This window comes from Mustela nigripes, chromosome 11 (genome assembly GCF_022355385.1).
Source record: "Mustela nigripes isolate SB6536 chromosome 11, MUSNIG.SB6536, whole genome shotgun sequence".
In the NCBI taxonomy this organism is placed as follows: Eukaryota; Metazoa; Chordata; class Mammalia; order Carnivora; family Mustelidae; genus Mustela; species Mustela nigripes.
Genome location: NC_081567.1, coordinates 22066032 through 22085693, shown reverse-complemented (window position 1 = coordinate 22085693; position 19662 = coordinate 22066032). Strand labels below are relative to the sequence as shown.

General features: G+C 40.4%; 1 protein-coding gene across 5 annotated transcripts in view; it reads right to left on the bottom strand.

Moving 5' to 3' along the window:
* Positions 1–15378: 15378 nt before the first annotated feature.
* Positions 15379–19662, bottom strand: part of RBBP6 (RB binding protein 6, ubiquitin ligase) — a 30946-nt gene continuing 26662 nt past the window's right edge. For all 5 annotated transcript variants that reach the window (XM_059415143.1, XM_059415145.1, XM_059415144.1 and 2 more), the window contains 2 exons: positions 17739–19499; positions 15379–17367 (listed from right to left, as the gene is read on the bottom strand). In XM_059415143.1, coding sequence (XP_059271126.1) covers positions 15798–17367; positions 17739–19499 — 3331 coding nt within the window. In that variant the 3' untranslated portion in view covers positions 15379–15797. The remainder of the gene's footprint in view (positions 17368–17738; positions 19500–19662) is intronic.

The window sequence follows — 19662 nt, the reverse complement described above, 5'->3', positions numbered from 1 at the left end:
CCTTAGTCATAAGACAAATTTCAATAAACTCAAATAGACAAAAAACATACAAAGTATCTTCTACCAAAATGGAATTAGAAATCAGTAACATAGGGCGCCTGGGTGGCTCAGTGGGTTGAGCCGCTGCCTTCGGCTCAGGTCATGATCTCAGGGTCCTGGGATCGAGTCCTGCATCGGGCTCTCTGCTCAGCAGGGAGCCTGCTTCCTTCTCTCTCTCTCTCTCTGCCTGCCTCTCAGTGTACTTGTAATTTCTCTCTGTCAAATAAATAAATAAAATCTTTAAAAAAAAAAAAAAAAGAAATCAGTAACATAAATATATTTGAAAAATCTCTTAAATATTTGGAAACTAACATACTTCTACATAACCCACGGGTGAAAGGAGAAATCAAAAAGGAAACTAAAATTCTGAACTGAATAAAAATAAAAATAGAACATACAAAAATGTGTTGGATGTACCTAACATAGTATATAAATGGAAATCTCTGACACTAAAATGCCTATACTAGAAAAGAAAGTCCTCAACTTAGTAACTTCAGCTACTGCCTTAAGAAATTAGGAGGGGACAAAGAAGCAAGTAAAACATACAGTAAGCAGAAGAAAGGAAATAAAAAATTAGACTCAATATTAACAAAACAGAAAACTCAAAGATAATACAGAAAAATCCATGAAACCAAAAGATGACATTTTCATATTAGTGAAATTATAAACTTCCAACTACACTGATCAAGGAGAAAAAAGGAGAAGACACAATTACCAATATCAGGAATGAGAAAGAAGGCATTGTTCCAGATTTATGAATATTAAAAAGGATAATAAGAAGATACTATGAGTAACTGTGTGTCCATGAATTTGATGACTCTGATGAAATAGGCAAATGCCTGGAAAGACACAAACTGTCAAAGCTCACTCAAGAATAGATAGATAGATAACTTGGATATGTGTTATACCTATTAAAGAAATTGAAATTGTAGTTAAAATCTTTTCAACAAGGAAAACTCCAGAGCCAGATCACTCCACTGAGTAATTCTACCAAATTCCTAAGGAAGAAAAAATTCTGGGTCACCTGGGTGGCTCAATCATTAAAGCATCTGCCTTTGGCTCAGGTCATGATCATGGGGCCCTGGGATCCAGCCCCGCGTTGGGGGCCCCGGGATCCAGCCCCGCGTTGGGCTCCCTGCTCAGTGGGAAGTCTGTTTTTCCCTCTCCCACTCCCCCTGCTCGTGTTCCCTCTCTCACTGTCTCTCTCTGTCAAATAAATGAAATCTTTAAAAGGAAAAAAAAAAAAAAGGAAGAAACATTCCAATTCTACACTAGCTCTTCAAGAAAACTGAAGGAGGAGGAGTATTTCTCAATGAATTCTGCAAAGCCAGCAGTACTCAGAAAATTCAGACAAACACAGTACAAGGAACATAACTAAAAACTAATATCCCTCTCAAACATAAATAAAAAAATTCTTGGGGTGCCTGGGTGCCTTGTTAAGCATCGGTCTTCAGCTCAGGTCATGATCTCGGGGTCCTGGGATAGAGCCTCACATCAGGTCCTTGCTCGGCGGGAAACCTGCTTCTCCCTCTCCCCCTCCCCCTGCTTGTGTTCCCTCTCTCGCGGTGTCTCTCTCTGTCAAATAAGTAAATGAAATCTTTAAAAAAGAGAAAAAATTCTTAACAAAATTCTATTAAACTGAATTTAATATCACATGAAAAGGCTACTACATCATGATCTAGTGGGGTTTATTCCAACAATATGAGGTTAATTTAACATTTAATCAATGTAATTCACATAATAACTAGAAAAGAAAACCCACATAATTATTTCAATATATGTACCCCCCAAATATTTGGCAAAACACAACACCCATTTCTAATAACTCTCAACAAACTGGAAATAGAAGGGAACTCCCCAACCTGATAAAAGGCATCTATGAAAACAATCTACAGCTAACATCACACATAGTAGTGAAAGACCAAAAGTTTTACCCTCTACGATCAGAAACAAGACAAAGAGGTCTGTTCTCACTATCATGATCCAACACCTTATTACAGGTCTTGGCTAGGGCACTTGGGCAAGAAAACACATAAATAAATCAGAGTCACCCAGATTGGGAAAAAGAATTAAAACTGTCTTTATTTAAGGCAATAGGATAATTTAAATAGAAAATGGTATGAAAAACTAGAATTAATATGTAACTTTAGTGAGAGTTCAGGATATAAGACCAAGTTCTGAAATTGTTGCTAGACACTAGCAACTATCAGAATGGGAATTTTAAGAAATACCATGAAAATATGAAAAGCATGGGGACAAATCTGACCAAATATGTATAGGACCTGTATATCAAAAATTACAAAACCCTTAGAGAAATGAAGGAATATTTAAATAAATGTAAAGGTACACGGGTTTATGGATTGGGAGACTCGGTATTGTTAAAATGTCAGTCCTCAGGATGCCTGGGTGGCTTAGTCAGTTAAGGTGTTGCCTTCAGCTCAGGTCATGATCCTAGGGTCCTGGGATCGAGTCCCACATTGGGCTCCTTGCTCAGCCAGGAGCCTGCGTCTCTCTCTCTGCCTCTGCCTGCCACTCTGCCTGCTTGTATGCTCTCCCTCTCTCTGACAAATAAATAAAATCTTAAAAAAAAAATGTCAATTCTCCCCAAATTGATCTATTGGCTCAATGCAATCTTAATCAAAATTCCAAAAGGAGGGGCTCCTGGCTAGCTCTACTTGTGGAGTGTGCAACTCTTGATCTTGGCATTGTTCAAGGCCCATGCTGGGTGTAGAGATTACTTAAAAATAAAATCTTAAGAAAAAATGCCAGATGGCTTTTTAAAAATAAAAACTGATAAGTTGAGTACATTAATTAGTGTTCATAGTAGCACTATTCATAAAGGCCAAAAGGTGAAACTATTCCAAATTTCCAAACAGAAGAATAGATGAACAAAAATGTGGCATATACATACAATTATTCAGCCTTAAAAAGAAAGGAAAATCTGACATGTGCTATAACATGGGTGGAAGCTGAAGGAATTACACTAAGTGAAATAAATCAGACACAAAAGGACAAATGTAATATAATTCCACTATATGAGGTTAAATTCACAAAGACAAGGGGCGCCTGGGTGGCTCAGGTGGTTAGGCATCTGTCTTCAGTCCAGGTCATATCTCAGGGTCCTGGGATCCAGCCCTCAGAGTCCTGGGGTCAAGCCGGGAGCCAGCTTCTTCCTCTCTCTCTGCCTCTCCCACTGCTTGTGCTCTCTCTCACTCTCTCCCTCTCAAATGGGTAAATAAAATCTTTAAAAAATGAAAATAATTTTATAAAGACAGAAAATAGAATGGTTGTTGCCAGAGGCTGGGTGGGGAGGGGAAAAGGAAAGGAGGTGTTATCGTTTAATGGATGCAGACTTTCACCTTGGGATGATGGAAAAGATGGATGGACGCAGACTTTCACCTTGGGATGATGGAAAAGATGGATGGACGCAGACTTTCACCTTGGGATGATGGAAAAGGTGGATGGACGCAGACTTTCACCTTGGGATGATGGAAAAGATGGATGGTGATGTTGACTGTACAACAGCATGAAGGTACTTAATGCCACTGAGCAGTACATCCAAACAGGGCTAAAATGCTAAGTCGTGTTATGTATATTTTACCACAACAAAAATGTTGTTGATTCCGAAATTCATGGTAATATGGAAGGTCTCCGAGAACAGTGGGGGGAAAACTTTGAATCCGACCAAAACAGGAGTAGAGTGCTATAGTAATGGTATTGGTGTAAAGACAGATGCAAAAACCAGTGGAACAGAACAGGAATTATAGAAGTAGACCCACACAAATCGGGCCAATTAATTTTTCACAAACTTGCAAAGGCAACTTGGTTGAGAAAGTTAGTCTTTTTTTTTTTTTAAGATTTTATTTATTTATTTGAGAGAGAGAGAGACAGTGAGAGAGAGCATGAGCGAGGAGAAGGTCAGAGGGAGAAGCAGATTCCCCATGGAGCTGGGAGCCCGATGCAGGACTCGATCCCGGGACTCCGGGATCATGACCTGAGCTGAAGGCAGTCGTCCAACCAACTGAGCCACCCAGGCGTCCCAAGAAAGTTAGTCTTTTCAGCAAATTGTATCAACAAAGTTCATATATATGCTAACAAACAATGAATACTTCAACCCCTACCTTGTACTATACAAAAATTAGCTCAAAATGGATCATAGGGACACCTCCCAATTCATTTTATGAGACCAGTATTACCCTGATCCTAAAACCAAACAGATATCAGAATAAAAAAAAAATTATACCCAATATCCCTTTTAGAAGAAAAATTCCTAACTAAAATACTAGCGAACAGAATTCAGTATCATATAAGAGTAATTATACACCATGACTAATTTGGATCTCAAGAATGCAAAGTTGGTTTAACCTATGAAAATAAATCAATATGATACACTGTATTAAACACAAAACCAAACCATAGGATCGTCTCAATAGACACAGATAAAGCATTCGATCAAGTCTAACACCCTCGGACTCAGTGAACTAGGGACACTCAGTAAAGTAGCAATAGAAGGAAGCTCCCTCAACCTGATGAAAGTTATTTATGAAAAACTTGGTGCTACTTAATCAGGAGAACCTGAATGTTCTTCCCCTAAGAGCGGAATGTTTGACAAGAATGTTTCTTTTTGCCACTTCTATTTAACATCCCCAGAAAAATTAGGCATAGAAAAAAAAAAGAAAAGAAAAGAAAAAGCTATCCAAATTGGAAAGGAAGAACCACTCTTTCCAGAGGAAAATATACAGAAAATCCCAAAGAATTCCACAAAAAGCTGTTAGAGCTAACTGACAAGTTTAGCAAGGTTGCAGAATACGAGATCTATATGTAATAATCTATTGTTCTTTTTTTTTTTTAAGATTTTTTTATTTATTTGACAGAGAGAAATGGGGAGAGAGCACAAGCAGGGGGAGCTGCAGGCAGAGGGAGAAGGAGAAGCAGGGCTCCTGCAGGCAGGGAGCCTGATGCAGGGCTTGATCCCCCGACCCTGGGATCATGACCTGAAACAAAGGCAGATGCTTAGCTGACAGCCACCCAGGCGTCCCTAAAAATCGATTGTAGTTCTCTACACTACTAATGAACAAGAAATCAAATAAGAAAGCAATTCAATGTATAATAGCGTTGCTAAGAACAAATTACCAAGAATAAAGTACAAAACTTGCACACCGAAAACTACAAACGTAAATAAGGGGAAATATTTCTTGTGTTTATGGACTAGAAGACTTAATATTAACATGGCAATACCACCGAAAGAGATCATTGTAATCCCTGTCAAAATCCCAGATGGCTTTTATTTTTTATTTTTTATTTTTAGAAATGGACAGTCTAACCCTAAAATTCACATGGAAATGCAAATGACCCAGAAGAGCCAAAAAAAAATTTTTTTTTAAAGAAGAAGTTGTAAGACTCATAATTTCCAACTTCAAAACTTATATAAAGATGCAGTGTGGTACTGGCTTAAGGATAGGCATATGTATCAATGGAACAGAATTAAGAATCTAGATATAAACCCTTACCATCACTGTCAACTGATTTTGGAGAATGTACTAAGATTCAGCAGGGAAATAGCAGTCTTCTGACAAACAGTGCTGGGACAAGTGAATATCCATATATGTAAGAGAATAAAGGTGGACCACTATCTCCTACCATACGCAAAAATGTACTCATATTATATTAAAGACCTAAATGTAAGAGATAAGATAATAAAATTCTTGAAATGTAGATCTTCATGAAATTAGACTAGGCAATGTTTTCTTAGATGTGACACCAAAGCATAAGTGACGAAAGAAAAAAATAAGGTAAACTCGACATCGACAAGATTAAAAACTTGTGCTTCAAAGGACAACCACAGAAGAAGTGAAAAGACAATCCACAGAATGGGAGAAGATATTCGCAAATATGTATCTGATAAGGGACTTCTATCCAGACTATATAAGAACTTGTGCAACTCAACAATAAAAAGACAAACAGCCCTGGGGCAGGGGAAAAATAAAACGAGCAGAGGATCTGAATCGACATTTCTGGAAAAATAAAAAGATATGCAAATGACCATTTAGCTCATGGAAAGACGCTTAACATCATCAGTCATTAGAGAAACACAAATCCCAAACCACTGAATCGTATACATGAGAGGGGTGACTTTTATCTCAGTAAATAGATCTTAGTAAAGCTGGTATTAAAACCAGATCATCGGTCTACGCATAGAACTACAAATATAAAGTTTTTAGAAAAAGAACATGGGAAAGGCGCCTGGGTGGCTCAGGTCATGATCTCAGGGTCCTGAGATCGAGCCCCGCATCCGGCTCTCTGCTCAGCAGGGAGGCTGCTTCCTCCCTCTCTCTCTGCTTGCCTCTCTGCCTACTTATGATCTCTCTCTGTCAAATAAATAAATAAAATCTTTAAAAAAAAAAAGAAAGAAAGAACACGGGCGTAAGCTTTTTGAATTGGGATTAGGCGAAGATTGCTTAGAAACGCCACCAGCATACATTGACAGCAAGTACTACTGATAGCAAGTTGGAGGGTTGCACCTCCAGCAGTGGTTCCCAGCTTTGGCTGTGTGTTGGAATCACCTGGGAGATTCTAAGCAGCCTGATGTTCAGGTTATACCTGATGTATTAAATCAGAAACTCGGGGGTGGCATCCACCCAATCTTTGGTATTCGCTAAAGCTCCCCAGGTAATTCCAATACGCAGCCCTTAGGAGAACCGCTAAACGGCACAGCCTCTGCATTCGAGGACATCAGGCATAGCTCTAGGCAGGGCCGCTGTAATCAAATCAGGGAGATCAAATGCTAAGCCTTTATACTTAGCAGAGCCTCCTTATCTCCAAAAAAGCTCCTGGTAGTCAGGTTGGTAATTATACTCCTCCTCCTCTAGCCCACTCTGAAGAGTGGAGAATTCCTTCCTGGGGAAACTAGTCCGAGAAAAATGCTTGAGGGTACACCTATCATGATGGGCACGGAGTAATGTAGGGACCTGCTGAACCCACTGTATTGTACACCTGAAACTAAGAGAATGCTGTATGTTAACTGTACTGGAATCAAGATTTTTTTTAAAGATCTTTTTTTTTTTTTTAAAGATTATTTATTTATTTATTTGACAGAGAGATTGAGAGAGAGAGATCACAAGTAGGCAGAGAGGCAGGCGAAGGGGAGGGGGAAGCAGGCTCCCTGCTGAGCAGAGGGCCCAACTTGGGGCTCAATCCCAGGACCCTGAGATTATGACCTGAGCTGAAGGCAGACAGTTAACCAACTAAACCCCTCAGGAGCCCCAAACTGGAATATGTTGAGGAAACTTCACAAAAACAGGTATGGAAAATAGGAGAAAAGAGGTAAGAAAATCAGAGAATCAGTTCAGGAAAACTAACATCTGAATAATTTGTCCCAGGTGTGCCTGGGTGGCTCAGTTAAGCCTCTCTCTCTCTCTCTCTCTCTCTCTCTCTCTGTCTCTGTATGTATGTATATATATATTTATATGAAATGTCCCAGAAAAACATTGGGAATGTTATCCCACAAGTAATAAAAGATGGTTTCTAGAACTGAAAGACCTGAGTCTCCAGATTGAAGGGGCTCAGAGAATACTCAGGAAGATAAATTTTATTTTTTTAAAAAAGATTTTATTTATTTATTTGAGGGAGAATGAGTGAGAGAGAAAATGAGAAAGAAGGTCAGAGGGAGAAGCCGACTCCCCAAGGAGCTGGGAGCCCGATGCAGGACTCGATCCTGGAAGTCCAGGATCATGACCTGAGCCGAAGGCAGTCGCTCAACCAACTGAGCCACCCCGGAACCCAGGAAGATAAATTTTAAAAGGCTCTTATCATGGTGTCCCTGGGAGGCTCAGTGGGTTAAAGCCTCTGCCTTTCGGCTCAGGTCATGATCCCAGAGTCCTGGGATTGAGCCCTGCATTGGGCTCTCTGCTCAGCAGGGAGCCTGCTTCCTCCCTCTCTCTCTGCCTGCCTCTCTGCCTACTTGTGATCTCTGTCTGTCAAATAAAAATTTAAAAAATTTTTAAAAGGCTCACATCAACACACATCGTCAGATTTTTAACGTACTCAGTATCAAAGAAGTTCCCAGGGGAACCTGGGTGGCTCAGTCATTAAGCATCTGCCTTCAGCTCAGGTCATGATCCCAGGGTCCTAGGATTGAGCCCCACATCCCGCTCCCTGCTCAGCAGGGAAACCTGCGTCTCCCACTCCCACTCCCCCTGCTTGTAATGCCTCTCTCACTGTCTTTCTCTCTGTGTCAAAGAAATAAAGAAAATTAATTAAAAAAAAAAAAAAGGAAGTTCCCAAAAGTATCCTGGAGGAGAAAAAAAGTCACAAAAATGGATTAGGAGTCACATTGCCTTTGAAGTCCTTACCAGCTATGCTGGAAGCTGTATGACGAGCAATGTCTCCAAGTGTGAGTGAAAATAATTTCCAACCCAAGATTCTGTACCCAAAACGTAAATCAAGTGTGGAGTGGAGAACATTCTCGATATTGTAGGCTCTCAAAAAATTGTACCTCTTCATGCAGCCCTTCCCAAGAATCTGCTAAAGCATGAGCCCTTCACTCCGAGTGAGGCAGCCCACCTGGAAAGAGAAAGATACAGGATGGAAGACACGACGAGCCGCTGCAGCGAGAGGGTGAGGAAAACCCCCAGGACGGCAGTGAAGAAGCTTGCAGGGTGAGAGCTGTGTGGCTGGCCTAGTGGACAACCAATTTTTACAGGAGACTTATCAGAAGAAAAAAAGACAAAACTGAAAGACCACTTGATTCATTTGAATAGACTGAGGAGAGATTTATATTTTTTGGTACTCGATAGGACCTGAAACACTTTTTTTTTTTTTTTTAAAGATTTTATTTCTTTATCAGAGAGAGAGAGGGGGAGAGAGTGAGCACAGGCAGACAGAATGGCAGGCAGAGGCAGAGGGAGAAGCAGGCTCCCTGCCGAGCAAGGAGCCCGATGTGGGACTCGATCCCAGGATGCTGGGATCATGACCTGAGCCGAAGGCAGCTGCTTAACCAACTGAGCCACCCAGGCGTCCCTGAAACACTTTTACAAATAAGTCAGTCATCAATTCCAGGGAAACCAAAATTTTACAGGAAAAAGAATCCTATTATACCGAATGACTTGATTTTGAACTACAGATGTAAAGACATAATGTTTCCCAACATCTTTTTTTTTTTTTTTTTAAAGTAAGCTTTACACCCACCATGGGACTTGAACTCATAACTCCGAGACCCTGCGATCAAGAGTCACATGCCCTACCTACTGAGCCAGCCAGGAGCCCCAAGACACACTGCCCACACCATTTCAATGTAGCCTGAGGGGGAACTTCTATTTGGAGGATGGGAGAACATACATGTGTGGGGGTGGGGGTGGGGAGAGAGAGGAGGAGCTGAAGCTAATACTTTTTTTTTTTTTTTAAGATTTTATTTATTTATCAGAGAGAGAGGGGGGGGGAGCAAGCACAGGCAGACAGAATGGCAGGCAGAGGCAGAGGGAGAAGCAGGCTCCCTGCCGAGCAAGGAGCCCGATGTGGGACTCGATCCCAGGACGCTGGGATCATGACCTGAGCAGAAGGCAGCTGCTTAACCAACTGAGCCACCCAGGCGTCCCTAAAGCTAATACTTGACATGGAAAACTCAAAAGTAAGAGTTCACTATTTTTTTTTGTCTTTTAAATTTTTTTTTAAAAATATAAAATTTATTTATTTTTTTCTTTTTTAATCAATTTTTTAAATTTTTAAATAAACATATAATGTGTTTTTATCTCTAGGGGTACAGGTCTGTGAATCGCCAGGTTTACACGCTTCACAGCACTCACCATAGTTCACTTTTTATATTCCGCAAGTTTTTTGTTTTGTTTCTAAAGAAAGAACTAGGAGAGTTGGAACTGATAGCATCGGAAGTCGTTGGAGTCGGGGTGCAGTGGGGTTGGGGCAGGAGGCTCAAGCATTTTATGTCGAGAAGAACTTTATGACTTTTTAAGCGATGTAGGGCTTTGTTAGAAATAAAAGCAGAACCATTTAAAAAGCCTTCAAACTAAGGATGCATATTATGATCTGAGAGACGGAGTGAGAAGCTAACCCCCACAAATGCTGACGGAAATGCCCAGGTGGTGGGAGGAGAGAGAACTGGGCGGGTTGTACACTTGCCGGTAACGCTAAATGCCTGAAGGCAATGGAACTCTGTTTTACTGGCATTTTTATTGCCAGTGACATTTAACCTTTTCAAATGTCAATTGGCCATTTGTATTCTGTGTAATAGTTGAGTTTGTAATTTTTAAAAATTGTAGAGGGGAGAAAAGAGTTGCTATTTTAAAGAACTCCCTGCAGCTTCTTTTGCTCTCTAATGGTGTAATTCATCACAGGGGGGGTTGTTTCTTGGCTCAGAAAAGTACCGTAAAAGATGGAGTGCCTATGGCATAGGACAGAAAAGAAGTAAAGACATTGGACACAGGTGAGAGGATGTGATGTATTCTGAGGGAAATGTCATAAAACCTAATGAAGGCCGAGACTCTAGTGAGATCCAAAGAGAAAAATCAGCACCAGAAATAAATGTCAGGGAATCAGAAAGGAGCAGACCAAGATAAACCACATCTCACAAGCATTCTCAGAAATATTGGGGAAGATCTTGGGTTGCCAGTTGACTGGCCAGCTTGAAAAAAATAAAGACCTAATCTGTTAAAGAGAAGTTGATCCTAGGAAAAGGAAAACTGACCAAACACTTGGGTTATGTAAAATAAAACTGTGGATAAAAAGATTGACTCCATCTAGAATTTTGAGGTGTGAAAAAGTTTTTCTTTAAATGGTAATCCAGTTTTCTCAAAACTACTTACTGAAAAATGGGCCTTTTTTGTGTTTATTTATGCTGAAACTATCATCAAACATTTTTATTTGGGCCAATTTCTTTTTTTTTTTTTTTTTAAAGATGTTATTTATTTGACAGAGAAAGAGAGAGGTCACAAGCAGGCAGAGAGGCAGAGGTGGGGGGAAGCAGGCTCCCTGCTTGATCCCAGGACCCTAGAATCACGACTCAAGCCGAAGGCAGAGGCTTTAACCCACTGAGCCACCCAGGTGCCCCTATTTGGGCCAATTTCTGGAGTTTCATTTAAATTCCACAATTTGTCTACCTGTTCTAGTAGAGACACTATCATGATTTGAAAATTGTGTATCTTCCCCACGCCCCCCTACCCCCACCAAACTGTAATAGCCAGGGGAACGAGGCTTCTTGTTGTTTGACCTCCTTCCTGGCATGAGACCACATACAGCAAATCTATTTTTGGATGGAAGCTTCCACTATCCCCATCAACTTTGTAGCTTATGCTTCAGGTGTCCTTTGTGCAATATCCATCATGTTGACCACAAAGGGAGTATTCCTTGCGTGCTTCATAACCTACCATTGTCCCTCCAGAGTATGAGGCGTTCATATTGCCCAAGATCTTCTACTTGCATTTCCCAAGAGGCCAGTTCCTTTCTCAAGGAAGAGAATTCTGGGCATCTGTCTTTAGTTCTTAAAAACAAACACAAAAACAAAAACACAACTTTTAAGAGGTGGCATTGTGGCAAAATTCCACATTTCTGGCTGTCTCCCCCTCTCAGCCTTTCCCTGGACTCTAGCACTGATACAGTTTCCTCCCATGTTCACTTTTCCTCTAACTTGTTTTGATTAGTTTTAAGTTTCAGGACATGAAAAGGAATCAGTCTACCAGATCTACTTACAGGTCATTAAGCCAAGGTTAAAACAGATTTATAAATATTTACCAAAAATTTAAGGTATCAGTGTTTCTACAAAAACTATTTCGAATTCTAAAGGTATGTCCATTCTTTTGCTAGTGCCTCTTACTACTCTAGACTTTAAAAATAAAGAACTAAATTATAAAAGAACCACACTGGCCAAGCCAGCTTTGTAGCAAATTACTAAGTAGCCACATTTCTGGGTGGAAAAGCAAGATTCATTCTGGTGTGGATTTTCAAATGGGATCACTGTTCAGCAACCAGTAGTTTTTTGGTTTTGTTTTGTTTCTGAACTATATAAATTAGCAATAGCTATTCTTTAAAAGTCCTTTTAACATGATCTTAAGAAATCTCAGAAACCTGTAACAAAGGGAAGGCTTGATGGAGTGTTTAGACTACATTACTGAAAGGAATTCTCAAGAAATCTCTGAACATTCCTGTTAACCTCATTTTTCATATTAGTGTGCTGAACCATTAGTCACACACAGCAAAGCCACATTACCCTTTAAGGATTTAAGTGGCTTATTCAACTTTTTCATGATCATTTGCAATTCTTAAAACTAATGAAAAACGTTAATGCCAAAAGGACCTGTTTGTGATATATATAAAGAAAAAGCAGAGCACACTATATATACACGTACCTACATTTTAGTGAGACTTTGTTAAGAGACCAGCTGAAGGGGCGCCTGGGTGGCTCAGTGGGTAAAGCCGCTGCCTTCGGCTCAGGTCATGATCTCAGGGTCCTGGGATCGAGTCCTGCATCGGGCTCTCTGCTCGGCAGGGAGCCTGCTTCCTCCTCTCTCTCTCTCTGCCTGCCTCTCTGCCTACTTGTGATCTCTCTGTCAAATAAATAAATAAATAAATCTTAAAAAAAAAAAAAAAAAAAGACCAGCTGAAATTGGCTTACATAATAAATAGCAGTAGTATAAAAGGGCTCAGAGAAGAAAGAGCTTGCTTCAAACCAGAGGTTTTGTTCCATGTATTTTTATACAACAGAACAGCATCCATTAAAGGAGTTAAAGACAGGAAAAAGTGGACAAAACAGATGGGGACACTTGCACAAATCGGGATGAATAAACCATTAACTAGCTTTCTAACTCTGAAATCCCAGGCTTACAAAGTTTGGAGGGGATTTAGCGCTCTTCATTTGGCATGCTGAGACTAGCAAAGGAGTTATTCTTAGGTCCCTGATTGTAAGGCATTGCAATATCCTTGGCACACTGAAGCATCTGGTTACTGGAAGGATACTATCTTCCAAGTCTATAGTAGCTCAAAAATTATTTTCCTCCCTTAAAAATGTTGACATACTGCTGGTTTCCAGGAAGTTTGCAAAATTTAACTTCAGGCTAAAAGAAGTTCCTTCATCTTATCAATTCAAACATTATATGCAAGGCATGGTTTGGCTTCTGGAATATAAACCCCACATTGGTTTTGAGGCTCTCAGTCCATTGAACAAGAAAACCAGAGCCCACAGAAAACAACTGGAGTGTCCTCACAGCACACTCAGTGATGTTCTTGCATCCCGGGTATGTTTGGATGGGGATGGGCTGGCAGGCACTGTGAGGGAGTAGTTTAAAAAAAAAAAAAAAAAAAAAAAAAGGCAAGCTAATTCTTGAACAGTGGGTAGGAAACTGAGACAGGCAGAGGAGGAAGACAGACAAAAACAGCCAAGTGTAGAAAACATGTAGATAGAACAGCATTTCTGGGGTCCAGCAAAAGTGTGTGAGTCTTAACGTGTTATGTCCCACTCCTCTCTACGTGGCAGGGGTGAGGTGGACTAGACAGACACCCAAGGCTGGACTGAACCTTTATAGGCAGTGGGATTTCCTGCTCAAAGTAGTATCAGATATCAAAACCAGAGTTTTTGAGGATCAAATAAATACAAGCACCTAGCACAGTGTGTGGCCATTACGTCTTACAATTTCTTTCAAGCCTTTAATTTCACTAAGCAGCCCATTCAGCCCCCTTATTGAGGTTTGGGAGTTACGCTTCAGGAAGATAGAGAAGGGGGAGCAGGTCTGAGGTGTTGTGTGGTGGGAATGATGGGGTTCAGGCAATCACAGAAAGGAAAAGGCAGTAGGAAGAGTAAGGGAGGAGTTAAAACCTCAGGCCAGTAGAGGACGGGCTGGAAGACCAGGCTGTAGATGAAAGATTGATTTTAAACTTAAGAGCCAAATGGCCACAGATGAGCAGCTCTGGAAAACTGTCATAGGAGTGGACTGCTGTTAAAGAGAAGTCCGTTGAGATTAAGATTATAGAGGCCAGGAGCCTACGTAGGTAAGGAAACTGACTTCACCTGATGAAATTAATGCTACAGAGTCCTGGGTGCTAAAATCCTCAGTGAATGTGGGAGATACAATCTAAATCTGGGGTCCTGATTAGTACGAATGAAGAGGGTAGCCTAGCTGGAGTACCTCAGAGTAGAAGTAGTCCTGTGTGGGGTGGGGTGGGGTGTGGTGGGGCCGCGAGGGGGAACAACAGACGCCTTCATCCCCAGTGACAGAGCCCTCTAAAGGACAGTTGGTTTCATTTAACTTTAACACAATTATTTTGACAAACATATAATAAACTTAACTCGGTCCTGGATGGCTTTCATGAGGCCAACATTTATGACACCCACATTCATCGCTTTAAATCATTTCTTTCTTTTAAATATTAAAAGTTGCATTAAAAACACTCAGTATTTTTGTACACTGTCTACATGGCATAGTCTGGAAATCCTGACAAGGCATGGACACAGAGGTTCGTAGAGGCAAGTTGCTAATGTAGACCCTTCCTCTCCCACTAACAGTTCAGGGGTACCTAGGACCACCCTCAGACTGGACCTGGTCTCTTTTCCTCCTCCCAGCTGCTGTCATCTTGATCGCTGTTTATTTATTTTTTTTTTTTAAAGATTTTATTTATTAATTTGACAGAGAGAAATCACAAGTAGACGGAGAGGCAGGCAGAGAGAGAGAGAGAGAGGGAAGCAGGCTCTCCGCTGAGCAGAGAGCCCGATGCGGGACTCGATCCCAGGACTCTGAGATCATGACCTGAGCCGAAGGCAGCGGCTTAACCCACTGAGCCACCCAGGCGCCCCTTGATCGCTGTTTATACAGCTGTTTCTGAGATACCATTCTTACCCTAACTGCCCAAACCCTTCCAATAGCTTTTCAATGCCATGATAACTTCTGAACCCCAGCCACAAAGGAGGAGCCCATCAGTCTGAACCTGGTGCTCCTAGACCTGCTGCTGCTTGCTCTTGTCAATGCGGCTGACCAGATGCTCAAGGCTGTTTGTTTTAGCTGGCACTTTATCAAGGAATTGAACACTCATTTATCAGGATTTCAAGAAGACAGAACCATAAACCACAATTCCTCATTGCTAAAATTGAAGTCCAAACTTCGAATTACTATATAAATTTATGACCCTTGATTTTTTCCAACCAATTCTCCAACTAATCCTGAGTTCTTATTTCTGGCCACCTACCACCAGCCCACTGATGAAGTTCATCTACCATGTTTACTTCCCAATTTTGTTTATTTGGTGCAACATATACTATAGGCTCAAAGGCTATTTTAAATGAGGAAATGGAAGGGGGAAGAGACATGACACACTTCCTTCAAAAAAACCCACAAATATTCGACATTTGAAAAGTTTACTGAAAACTTTTATTGTAATCAAAAAGTGACATAACAGGGTTGTAATGAATTCAGCAAATCATTCTGCTGATATTTTAGAACTGATACCAGCTTTTGCCAGGCAATTAAAAAAATTCAAATGTGAAAATTTCACAGTACAGTAAACTCCACCCCAACTAATTAATGGTGGTTAAAAATAATAGGCCCTAGCAAAACCTCTCATGTTACATGGTCACAACTCACAATTCTGTACAAAAGTTCGTGTTATAAAGCTCTGATGTAAAAATCAAATAATCAAGCAGCAATATTTTAAGTGCAGCACAGGGTCTTCCATATCATTATTTACAAGGCTTGAATCTCTTTACATTATAACAAAATTTAATACAGATGACTTAGTAATTAAGTCAATTTTTAAAATCTGTCCTTTTATACAGGGACAGATTTCACTTTTTGGTCATCTTTCTCCTTCTCCTTTTCTTTATCTTTGCTCTTCTTGGACTTCTTTTTCTTGTGTTTGTGTTTTTGGCTTTTTTCCAATTCTACTTCAGTGCCTGCATGCTTCTTATGCTTCTTATGTTTTTTGTGTTTCTTGTGCTTTTTCTTTTCCTTTTTCTTCTTCTTCTTCTTGCTGTCCTGACTCTCTGCAGAGCTGGCACTACTGCTGTGGCTTCGGGTCTGGCTTCCAGAAGGGCTATGACTTCGACTTGGACTAACACTAGGGCTGCTTTGGCTCTGGCTCCTGGCTGTGCCTATCTGGCCGCCTGCTGCCGGGTCCAGGCTGTCTTTTGCTTTCTCCACGATTTTCTCTTTCACTTCCTTAGAAACTTTTCCCGAAGTTTCCTCCTCTTTCACAGACACATTGCTTTCACTGTCACTTTCATTATAGTCTGGTTCAAAAGCAGCTTCATCAGTCTCTCTAGTTAAGTCGGAGGAAAGTCGGGAGGAGTGACTTAACTGCGGTTTCGGCTTCACCGCATTCTTGTCAGTCTGCCCAGGAACTTGCTCTTTTTCAGTCTGTGGGTCTGGTGGGTTAAGCACATACGGTAATTTATTGCCACTTGACTCTTTATTGTTCCTTGCTTCTAATGTGTGCTTCTCACGATCTTTACAAGGATTTTTATCTACAGGTTTTGCCTCTTCACTTGGGCGTTTTGTATCGTAAGTGGCTTTGTGATCATGAGGTTTTTTCTCTCTTGAGGGACTGGAATTGCTCTTTTTGGAATCTCCTGTTCCTTTTTTGGGCAAATCTCTCTCCTCCCTTGGCTTAGTTTTCTGTCCAGATGAAGAATCTTTACTTCGAGAAGGAGAGTCTTTCCTTCTTGTTAATTCATTTCTTTCCTCTCTACGTTTGGAACTTGAGTATTCTCTGTTGTCATAGTCGGTTTTTTTGTCTCTGTTGGGGGTAAAGTCTTTAGTTGAAGAACCTCGAACGGAATCATGCTTATCTGAAGTTCTTGTCTCTTTGGAAGATTGAGACAGACTTTTAAAATTCCCTTGTTCATTCAGACGGTCCACGTTACTATCTTTTTCTGGCTGAGCGCTGTTCTTCCTCTTCTCAGGGTTTTCCTTCTCCAACACTGAATGATCTCGATCTTTGGTCTTCCCCTTTTCACTGGATGCAGAGTTTTTTGAACTTTTGATCTCATGCTGTATAAGTTCATGGCTCACTTCCTTGGTGAGTTTCTGAATTTTCTCTGATGACTCACTTTCTTTTTCAGTGTACTTGACTGTATTTAAGGGTTTAGTGCTGACATTTTTAATAACACTGGCAGGTTTTCCTACACTTGACACAGGCTGGGTGGTCTTAACATCTTCTTCTTCAGATTCAAAGTCATCTTTATCCCATTTGGACTGGGGAACCTGAATCATAATAATAACATCTTCAGCAGGAGCTGTATTGTCATTATTATATTCTTCCATAGTTTTAATGACAGTTCGTTTTGTATCTGTTTTCTCTTCAGATTTCCGCACAGGACTGCCTCCAGTTGAGCTCGTACTAAAACAAAAAAATTAAAATGCTGTTAATCTGTGATGAATTTAATTAAGAATTTACCTACTACTGAACACTACTAAGTGTAAAAAGGCTACCTTAACCATAAATGTCCTTTTAATGCTCAAAAGCCAATGCCCTTATTCTGATAAAAGATTAAATGATTTAAATGTAGGACTGTGTAAAAAAAAAAAAAAAAAAAAAAAAGTGGCTCATCCACAAAATTTAACCACCTTCAACTCCTTTCTTTAAAGATAGAAATTAACCAGCCTAACCCCTTCTTAATTAACATATTATACTTTAGAAGTACAAGCACTGATAAAATTAAATTCTTTCCCAAAACAAGCATCCACACCCAACCACCCACAATCAGTTACCTGGTATAATCCACAAGCGTTGAGCTGGATCCCTCGGCTCCAGCTACTTTTCGTCTGACCTTCCCTTTGACTTTTTCTTGTTTAACTTTGCTAGATGTTGACTCCAATTTTTCAGAGGGTTCTTTTGTATTAGATACATTTTCTGTACTTCCAATTTTCTTACCAGTTTCTCTGTTGAGCTTGATTTTTTTGGCTGGGGCAGTTGATGATGAAATTTTGTCTTTCTCAGGGGTCCTATCCATTTTTTCAATATCAGGTTCCATTTTACGCTTTGGTGATGGTTTCACTATTTCGGTCACTTCTAGTTTAGAGATTTTCGTTGAAGAGGATTCAAAATCTTTATCCGCACCCTTTTCTTCAGTTTTTCTTTTTCTTTTGTCTCCCTTGCCGTCAGGTGGCTTACTTTTTTCACTAGGCTTCTTGGCCTTTTCTTCCTTATTAGTGGGCTTTTCTGATTTGACATCTTTGGAGTACTCCTTCTTTGCTTTTTCCTCTTTGACTGGTTTTGTCTCTTGGTGTTCTTTTGCGGACTTAGAGTGAGCTTTCCTGGGGGTACCAATGATCTTTTCGTCTTTTTGGGAGGAAGAGGATGCTTTAGCATTGTCAGTCTTTGGAGTCTCCTCTTTGGCTTTTTTAAGCGGAGGTTCAGATCGAGGAGATTTTTCACGCTCTCCGTCTAGTTTTTCTTGAGGTCCCTTGGCAGGTTTTGCAACATTTTCCTTTTTTGACACAGTGGAACCATCATTTTTTCGTTTGGTCTTATCACCTTTTGCTTTTGGTTTGTCTTTCTCCCTCTTGTCTTTTTCAGACACCGATTTAAAAGTGATAGATTCGGCATCCATTGGTTCATCTCTAACAGGTGTAGCATCATCCCGACTTGGGAGAACAAATAATGAGTCTGTTTTATTTTCTTCACCAGTTGTGGGTTCTCTCGATTTTCTAGAAGTTTCTAATAACTCGGGGTTTAGAAAGCCTTCACTTTCCTCCCCCTTTCTTCTTTTCCTATGTTTCTTATGTTTGTTTCCTTTACCATCTCCCGGAGCATTTTCACTCTCTTTCTCTTTCGACTTTGTGTTGTCCTTCTGATTGTGACTGTCTCTTGTTGAAAGCTTTTCTGGATAGTTGCCACCTAAATTTCGACTTCTATGACTTTGTCCACCAGCATAATCTTCCCTGCGGCCTCTTGTGAAGGGAGAATTCCTGATATTAAGAGGCAAAAACCTCTCTGGAGAAAAGTTCTCTCTATTTGCTGATGGTCTAGGCTGTGCTCCAGTAGCATAACCTATTTTATAATACTTTTCATACCACTCTCTGTATTTTCTCTCCCATTCTCGGTAACGCTCTTTTTCAAATGGGTCTCTAAAGTCAACACTCCTCCCATAATAAGCTTTCATGTCATAAGGTGGCGGAACTTCTCTGTATCTATTAAAATATTCACGTTCTGTTTCCCCTTGAGGCACATTACGTTTATTGGGAGATTGTCCCCTAAAGGCTTGAGGAGATCTTGACCGTGAATGATATCGTCTATATGGGGGTGACCTTGATCTAGACCGATGATATCCATGAGATCTAGACCGTGAACGGTAATTTCGGCTCTTGCCTCTGCCTCTTCTGGGGTATGGAGGTGATCGTGAATAGGAACGAGAGTGTGAGCGGCTAAATGATCGCGAATAAGAACGTGAACGTGTTGAACCAGATCTTGACTTAGAATAAGTATATGAACTTCTTGAGTATGATGAACCACTATAGGGAGATTTAGACCTAAAAACAAAAACAAAACAATAGTTGATAGTTGAGAAATATATACAAAATAAAATACAGACTCAGATTCTAGCATGCTATCCTCACGGTTCCATCTTTCTTTATATCAAATTTCATCTTAGATGATTAAAGAGGCACAGTGACCTCTACTGGAATGGAATAA